This window comes from Miscanthus floridulus, chromosome 8 (assembly GCF_019320115.1).
Source record: "Miscanthus floridulus cultivar M001 chromosome 8, ASM1932011v1, whole genome shotgun sequence".
NCBI classification, from domain to species: Eukaryota; Viridiplantae; Streptophyta; class Magnoliopsida; order Poales; family Poaceae; genus Miscanthus; species Miscanthus floridulus.
Window position 1 is genome coordinate 171,492,778 of NC_089587.1, and position 9,376 is coordinate 171,502,153.

Consider the following 9,376-nt stretch of genomic DNA (forward strand, 5'->3'; position numbering starts at 1 on the left):
GCAGATGTAGTCACAACATCGCCCGTCGCTTGCCTTTTTGTAATTGCCCATTGAGGGTTGTTAGCCTTGCTAACGAGATCGCTTGCCACTCGCAAACGATTGATGTAGCAGGCCTAACAATCGGTTGTACCAAAATTCCTGTCACCTTAATGAAATAAAGGTTCAATCACCCCGTTCACGAAAAAAAAATCTTCTTTCTCGATGGTGATCGGTCATAGTATCTAAGACATTGTGTTTTTGTTTGGCTAAAACCTGATTTCGTTTTGCTTCCCCTTGTCCATCGACTCCACTTCCACTCATTCAGTCATTTCCCTACCCTTGGCCTCTTTGCGAATAGGGAAAAAAGTGGATTCCATTAGCATCAAAATCAGACAATGATGACAGAATACATATAGGTTACAGTCATCCATGATATAGAAATGCAGCCACTGCAGGAAATAAAACAACATCAATTCAGGTAAAGTCTAGCCATCTAATCGATGAGATTGATCCACTTAAACTGAAATCCAATGGGCCTACACTACCCGACTGGAAAGGTCTCGCGCTCGGTCCTCCCACAGATTTCGATAGATGTGGAATTGTGGATGATTACATGCACGTTCCATTTTTCTTCTCATGACAAGACTGCACGGTAACCATATATACTGCCCGGTTTGCTTCTACCAGAAGTGGCCAGAAATTCAGATCGCAGTAGTACCAGAAAGTAGGGCATGCAAATACGGCAGGGGGCTCCGATAATTGGACGAGGACACATGTGCATGGCGGTATGTAGAGGTCAGGCCCACTTGTATTTATTTAGCTGTACGCGTCTGAGGAGCTGGGCTGCATATCTTTTGCTGTATGGGCACTTGACCGGATAGGCCAAACAGGATATGGCACCAACCGTCGAGTCAGTGGCGGAGCCTGAACTAAAATAAAGGGGGGCATTTGTCGATTGAATCTATATGTACATAAGTAGTGAACAAAATTAATGGAAGTACTTATAGTTAAGCCACAGTATACAAAATACGTTTGACAACACAATAACTGAGCATAAAAAGTTCTATAAAAAAGCAACATAAGATATCGATTGACAACCCCAATATATATCACGCAATTAGCAATTCTAATACACATACTACGTAGAATTTATCGATTGAAAAGTTAGGAAGGAAAAAAGATAGAAAAATCAACGAGACTCAAAACTGCGCATAACAACAGAAGTAAAGAAAACAGGCTAATGGAGTAACGGCTGAGCCGAGCGGGTGGGACCACTGGTACATAATTGCTTTTTTTATTTTTTAGATGGAGGAAATGCTACACGATTTCTATGTCTATGTAGAGACATGCATGTCTGACCCTGACTGCTGGCTTACTATCCATGTAACTTAGGGTGCATGCAAACTTACTGCTAGCTTGCAGATTTCACGGCAGGACAGGGGCTTCAGCAAATCATGGAGGCAAGAGGGGGCCATGGCCCACTATGGCCACCACGTAGCTCCGCTGGTGCATCGAGTCAACCCATCCCGTGACTTGTTCGCTTGGCTGATAAGCTACGACTGAAAGTACCGTTGGCTGATTTGTTGTGAGAGAAAAATACTGTTCGTTGACTGAAAAAGTACGGATTATAAGCCAAGCAAACCGGGCGCCGATCCTGACACAGCGAGCGAGCGAGCTCGAGGTTGTTAAGTTACTGTTTGGAATCAAGCTCCAAAGGCAGCCAGTACTGTATTTGGCCCAATATTCTCATTTGCCCATAATGTGATGTCTTTATTGGATAATGGGCATGTATAGGAAAAGGTATTTGATTTGGGAGCAAGGAATTCGCACGGGGGACACTGTTCATCGACTCCATGCATGAGTGATGACTTCTGCACGCATTGATCTTGTTGTAGAACCTGGGATGCAAAACTTCAAGTTTAGCAACACTTATACCTCCGCTTGTAGTGGCTATTCATTGACCGGTACTCACCCCGGTTTCGAAATGTGCAGCCTGACCGGCTATCATTTTTAGGCTATGGCTGCAGTCGTTTGTTGTTATAGGAACAATAGAAATCTATTTGCTGTTTGCAGCCACAACTGCAGCTACAGCTGCAAAAATCTGCAGCCAGCACATCCATAATCTTTTTTTTTAAAAAAAAATTGAAAAGTAGTGTGCATTAGAATTCGGAAAAATTCAAACATTAGTCAAAATATTATATGTATGTTGCGCCAGAAATACCCCTTAAAAAAAGAATTGGAAGAGAAATTGATGTGCAAAGTATATACTGAAATATATAATTCCTTCAGATCCTAATACACCTTAAAAAGAATTAGATGGAGCAAATAACTTCGTAGACATCAAAGAAAACTTTGATGTAACTGGGTATACTTCTAAAAAAATGGAAAGAATAATATCTCTAATTTTTTCCAAAAAAATATTATATTGCTATTTTTAAAATTAATTTACGAAAAAAATGGCCAAACACCCGATAGATAGAAAAATATTGTGTTCCAATAAAGGTGATCGCTCAGACTGAAGGATCACGGGCTAGGTAAAACTAACCACTCCGATTCCAGGGCGTCAAAGTCAAAAGGTTACTACTCGTAATTACGAACTAGGAGACCCGGCCCATGCCCGGACAGGCGGCCGGCTGCTGTGCCGCGCGCGCACCAGCACCACTGCAGCACCGCGTGTTGTTCCTTCATCGCCACGTCTCTTTCCCTCTAAGCCCGTCGTCTCCTATATAAGCCCATCGTCTCCCCTCCCGACTCTAATCTCTCCCCTTAACAACTCCACTCCCCCGGAAAAATCCATGTCCAAAAGCCCAAAAAGGTTAGCAGCCTCCTTTTCCATCTCCCAGATCCGCACTATCTCTGATGCCATCTGTGATCTCCAGCTGTTTCTTTATTATATATGTGCTCGATCTCCATGTACTAGCTGCATCAATCGATTCAGCGTTGTTCGATCGATTTTGCGCTGTTGATTGTTTAATTTGGTTCATGTAGCTGGCTAGGTCCACAATTGGTTTTGCCTGATTTTCTTGCAGTACCAAATAATCTTGGTTAACATCGTTGTTTTTGTTTATGCTAGCTAGCTGACGAGTGAACAGTACTGTTTAATTAAATCGGTGTATTTAGGAATCTCAGTCTCAGGTTTAGTTGCAAGCAGTGATCAAAAGCAGGCCTAGACGACGGCGATCCTTAGCTCAGAAGCCAGGCAGGAGATGGAGCACGACGTGCACCATCACCACCACCAGCAGCAGCAGGAGGCCATGGAGCTGCCGCCGGGGTTCCGATTCCACCCCACCGACGAGGAGCTCATCACGCACTACCTCGCCAGGAAGGCCGCCGACCCCTGCTTCGCCCCGCGCGCCGTCGGCGTGGCCGACCTCAACAAGTGCGAGCCATGGGACCTGCCATGTAAGATCTAGTACTAGCAAATGATGAGTGCTATCAAATTTAAGGTTGTTCGTCCTTTTTCATTAATGACTGACGGTCTTCACACGTGCGCGCCATGTATGGTGGTGTGCAGATCGGGCGACGATGGGGGAGAAGGAGTGGTACTTCTTCTGCATCAAGGACCGCAAGTACCCGACGGGGCTGAGGACGAACCGGGCCACCGAGTCCGGCTACTGGAAGGCGACGGGCAAGGACAGGGAGATCTTCAGGGGCAAGGCCCTCGTCGGCTTGAAGAAGACCCTCGTCTTCTACACGGGGAGGGCCCCCAGGGGCGGCAAGACCGGCTGGGTCATGCACGAGTACCGCCTCCACGGCAAGCACGCCGCCGCCGCCGCCGCCGCCGCCAGCAGCAGCAGCCTCATGCCGTCGGCGTCGGCGTCGGTCAGAACTGGCGCGTCAAAGGTGCTAGCTTTTGTTGCTTGTGCATGCATGTCACTGATCATCCATCGGTTGGTCGAGCGAGCGAGTGGCGTGTGGATCCGTCTAACCTCGTTCATCTGTATGTCTCTTCGCTGTGGCTGCATGTTCGCAGGACGACTGGGTGCTGTGCAGGGTGTTCAAGAAGAGCATCGAGGCGCCGTCAGTGGCCGGCAACAAGAGGTCATCATCGGTCCCGTGCATGGGGATGGAGGACGTCGTGGGGCCGTCCATGTCCATGGCGGACGACTTCGCCGCGTGCGCGCTGCCCCCGCTGATGGACGTGTCCGGCGGCAGCGGCGCCAACATGTCACTTTCAGTGGCGGCAGCCGCAGCGTCCATCGAGCTGACGCCACCGGCACCGGCACCACACGTGACCTGCTTCTCCAACGCGCTGGAGGGCCACTTCCTGACCCCACCACCCCGCCTCCTCCCTTCTGCCGCCGCCGCCGCCACGGATCACGTCGCCCTGGCGGCCTCCGCCTCGCCGTTCCTGGCGAGCATGGTGCAGTACGACGGCGACGCGGGCGTGGGCGGCATGGTGCACGAGCTCCTGCAGGAAGCCGGCGGGTGGTACAGCAAGCTGGGAGAGAGGGAGCGGCTGAGCGGCGGCGCGTCGCAGGACACCGGCGTCACCTCGGTGGTGAACCCTGCCGAGATCTCCTCGACGCGGCACCACATGGATCACGAGGCCTCCTTTTGGGGCTTCTGAACTCCCCCCATCTTTTCCGCGATCGTAAAAAAATTGAATTAGAATTAGTCACCGGATTGGAATCAGAGATTGTATTGTGCTTTTGAATATTGTTGTGCAAAATGGGGCAAAAAAAAAAGGTTGTGAACAACATATATGCTTGTGTATGTAGTACTAAACTGATTTAGTTTTAGAGTAACACATCGTGTAATTGTTATGTGAAGATCTATTTGAAACGCAGGAATCCTTAGGTAATCATATACTAAAACTATTGTTTGTGTATAAAAGCTAGAAATGGCTATTTGGAGCGAGGATATTATGCCGTGATCCTGCAACATGCTAAAATTGTAATTGTGTCACGACCTTGTGACACCTAGAAAAGTGTATTTAGGACAACAATGGAGCGAGGAAATTCTGCCGTGATCCCGCGACATACTAAAGTTACAAATGCTATGACTTATAATAGTTATGCTTTAAAAGGTCTATTTGGATCCATAAAATTCTGCCGTGATCTCGCAACATAGTAATATAACTGTTGCGGATATATAGCAGGGGGGGGGGGGGGGGGGGGGGAGGCGGAAAGTCCACTTAGAATGCGTAAATTCTATGGTGATCCCGCAACATGATGTTCTCATCTAGAGTAATGTGGATTATTAGATGGCAATATGTAGCAATCACACGGAAACAAAAAGAAGAAGCATATTTGTCTAGCAAAATATTTGCATTTTAGAAAAATAAAATAACTGAACCTTTTAGCCTTCTTGCCTAGTGCTTCTTTCCCTCTCTTTGCGTTGCGAAATAGTAGTGTGCTTCTCCCTTTTAAAGAGAAACAGATAGTAGTGGTGATATCATCTTAAACCTAAAAGCTTGACTTATAGTTGTGCTAGGCTAATCTAGCATTAAACCCCTAGCTAGTATGGTTTGGTGGAGCCTGAGCTATCAGTCGATCGATCCCCTTTGCTCTCTACCCTTTGTCCCATGCCCTAGTGCACCTCATCTAGCTAGCATCTGCAAGTGCAGCGAGGCGCATGGCCGGTTCCGTTGCCTTTGGAGCCAGGCTTTCCGATCCTCTAACACATGCATGGTCTGACCCGACTTATTTGCAGGGCGGGAGAAAAAGGAAAAGGAAAAAACAAAAACCAACCAGAACATGCCGGTAAGGGGCCACTGTCGCCGAATCCAGAACCCGGCCCCTCGTCTATACATGGCAACCGGGCCGCACGGCACGGGCACGGCACTATACGCACGGTGGCTTAGCTGTGCTGTGCCTGATAATGCTGTCATGCCGAAGCTGCGGCCCAGGCATGGCACTATAGAGGCTTAGCCGTGCTATGCCGTGCTGATGAGCACGACGGCCGCCGAGCCCGTACCGGCCCGAGTCGTTGAAGCAGATGGAGGTGGAGTGGCTGGGAAAGAAGATACGCATCCGCCCCTGCCTGCCACGCGCTAATCCACCACCGCCGCTGCTGGCCACACGCAGCTTCGCCCGAGCTCGCCCCCTGTCGTGTGCCGCCACCGCGGGGATGCTCCTCGGCCGAGCGCTGCCATCGTGGTGAAGCTCCTCGGCTAAGCGTTGCCGTCGCGGTGAAGCTCCTCGTCCGAGCGTCGCCACCACGGGGAAGCTCCCTGGCCGCGCACCACCATCACCGGGCGCCGACGCGCCTACACCGCCTCACACGCTCGGGAAAAGAGAGGAGAAAGCAGAAAGTTAGGGTTTGGGAGGGGAAGTTGATTGCTTATATACTACCTTCTTTCATCCAACAGCTCTCATTCATCATGTGTTGATCCAATGGTTGAGATACAACGGGCCACATCATGCCAGCCCAATAATCGTGTCGTGCCTGGGCCGGCATTGCTGGCCGAAGTTACGGCCTAGGCACGGCACTAACATCGGGCCGTGCCAGGCACGGGTACGATGGGAGTTGGGCTAGTCCGGGCTTGGGCCATGCTTTATAGTGTCATGCCCGGGCCGGCCCAACGTGCCTGGCCCAGGTGGCCAAATATTGGCCTCATCACCGGCTCACCGCGGAAGCCTCCAGGACGCCGCATGCCTGCCGCCGCCACCACTGTCCACTTGGCTCCCATGCCAATGTGGGGCCAGGGATGTGGGGCTCGCGGGATCCGATTCTGATTTTTTTTATTTTTAACACTTTTTTAAACTAATTTTAAATCTAACACTGTTTTATTTTTTTCCAAAACTAACACTTTCATTAGTTCCGGCCCTATTTCCCTGGCGCGGCGAAACGCCTATGCCGCGCCATGTATGGTGGCACGGCGAGGGGGATGACGTGGTGACGACCGGCGCGCTGACCGGTGACATGGCAGGTTCTGCCGCGCCAAGGCCCACAGCGCGGCACTGACGCGCGAAGACCCACGGCGTGGTAGGACCTGGACGCAGACAGAAGCCGACTAGCCTCAATTGCAATTGAACGGGAGCTGTTGTCGGTGCTATAAACAACTACAAGTGCAGCCGCGATGCATTGAAACGAATATGAAGCAAATAAATATTGTCCGTGCGCGAATTGACAAGTTGCCACATAACATTTTTATTGATTCGACATAAGTTCGACATAACCAACTAATTCTGCAAGTTTCGGACGACAATATTCGTTCGACATAACCAACTATGTCCCAGGAGTGTAAGGATCCCTCGGACGCTTCTGTCTCTTCGGATTTGTAGGCAACATATTAGGAGTGTAGCCAACGTCGGTGTGGTCGCGTTGCCGGTGCGTACGGCTCGTACCCTGCAAGTATATGATATGCACGATTACTTATAATCTTTATGATCGTTAGTTCATAGAGCCTGCATATTTAAATAAACTGCCTTTGTTACTACCTGTGAGGCTCCTTGGGTACCAAGCGGGGCATCACTTAGCTGAGACATGCCGATCTCATCCTGCTGCCAAGGGTCCCACTAGTGGTGTTGTATGCGGAAGCCCAGGGGTCGTCGTCGTCGTCATCGTTGTCCTCGTTTGCAGGGTCCTTCCCAGCGCTATAAAGTGGTGGTGTACGCACAACGGAAGCGGCACCTGTCACCGGCTGAGAAGAGTCGGCTGGTGTCCTCAAAGATCCAGAAGACGTGGCACCCGACCACGTCGGGTAATCGGGTTCCACCCAAGGAGTGTCCATGCAGCTCAACTTCTGAGCTAGCTTCCTACAGCTCCGCTTCACCTTCTGCATGAATAGACATTAAAGTTAGTGCATTTCCTAAATGTATATGCACTAAAGAAATATTTTCGGAACGGACAAGTTTTTGTTTACCTCCACAAAAGCCTCGAGAACGCCTGGCCCCTACCCTCTAGACTCGTGAAGCCAAAATGTTGCTTCGTTGGACAGCCTTGACAATTGTGCGCCTGGTTACAGAAACGCAGTTGGACAGTTTTTGTACACATACTTAATACCAAATGGATAACAAATTGTACCATTCGAGTATCTTATCACGTATCTTTGAAGCGGGGCTCTCTGTAGTTGTGTGTCGTCCCTAGTGGCAACTTCGTACACATCTTCGATCACATCTTCCTCGTCATCCTCGTCAATCGCCTCCTCGGTGTACGGGGGCTTGATATGTGTCCTGTAGACCTGTGAAGCCACCATAGGTACTCGTCGAAGGTGTGCTGGTCATATGGGGGACCCGCATCGACCGACTGCCGGTCCCTAGTCTGCCATAACTGGATGTAAGCGTTGTGTGTCACGCGTCAATCATTGGTATTATACCTCTTTCTGCGGTCATACCTACAACAAAACGATTGTTAGTTGTACCATACACACCTTTGAATTGTAGATTTGTTATTAATCGATAACGCACCCGTGTAATTCTTGGTTGGTGGAGTAAAGCGGTGGTGGGTAGCCTATCATTCTTCCAAACTACCTGCAAACCCTGATGGGCAAGTGAGTCTCGACCACGTGGAAGAAAATAAGAAGGACGTTGCAGCGATACTCGTCTGACTCATCCCTAGTGACATGACTCAGATAGTCCTAGAGCTCCAGAGCATCTCAAGGACACCAATGCACCTGAACATTTTGTAATTGAGTTAGGTTGTGATATAGTGTATATCGAACAAGATACATATATGATAGTAAAAACTGCATAACCTGGTGCTGTGTTAGGACGTCGAGACAGTCCGTGTACTCCCTATACTTGTGCCTTGTATTCCCTCTAACTAACTCTGCTTGCGTCTAGATATATAGAGCTGTAGATAGTGTATCATGCCCATTCCAATGCTGCATTGAACACGATAATGAATTAGCCATTAATAATTTCATCATATATAACTGCCTCGAAGAATATAGTGAACCGAAGTACTTACAGGAAACCAGTAACAAGGGGCCTTCCAATGGGCCATCGTTCCCAACACCAAACCTGGAGTAGGTAGGAGCAACCCCCAAGGTTCGCATACCCTAAGGTGCGACGGCAGGCAATGCATAGCTGTCAACACGTCTATGCCAGGACTACGCTACCCCAGCTGTACGCCGCTATGTTATCCCACGGCTGGCGTAGTATGTCAAGAAAGATCCAGCTGATGGTGTTGTCCGAGGCGTCTGAGAATAGGAAAGCACCAAGGAAGTGCTAGAGCCACACTTTAGCGAACCTGACGATCTGAGCCTCATCAGCCTATGGGTCCAAGTAATCAAAGCGCTCTGTGATCCATGACGATGAAACACCAAATCTTTTCCTGAAATTCACCAAAGAAAATGAGACCCGATGGATGCAGGAAAGCAATGCAAGTATTAAATAGACTTGAATTGCTAACTTTTTTTGGAAACCTCATCGTCCGGCAGAAGAAAGCCAGTGAACTGAGCCACCAACTCCCTCCAGTGATCGTTGTCAACTATACCTGTCACTGGAAG

General features: G+C 49.2%; 1 protein-coding gene across 2 annotated transcripts; it reads left to right on the forward strand.

The window, feature by feature from the left end:
- The first annotated feature begins 2,746 nt into the window (after positions 1-2,746).
- LOC136474003 (NAC domain-containing protein 4-like) lies at positions 2,747-4,681 on the forward strand. 2 transcript variants are annotated; one of them, XM_066471621.1, is made up of 4 exons: positions 2,747-2,794; positions 3,100-3,381; positions 3,494-3,822; positions 3,953-4,681. In XM_066471621.1, the coding sequence occupies exons 2-4, from the start codon at positions 3,186-3,188 to the stop codon at positions 4,547-4,549; spliced, it is 1,122 nt and encodes a 373-aa protein (XP_066327718.1). In that variant the 5' UTR covers positions 2,747-2,794; positions 3,100-3,185; the 3' UTR covers positions 4,550-4,681. The 2 variants fall into 2 exon arrangements, with proteins under 2 accessions (XP_066327718.1, XP_066327719.1); XM_066471622.1 differs by having other exon boundaries at positions 2,753-2,794; positions 3,109-3,381.
- The last annotated feature ends 4,695 nt before the right edge of the window (positions 4,682-9,376 follow it).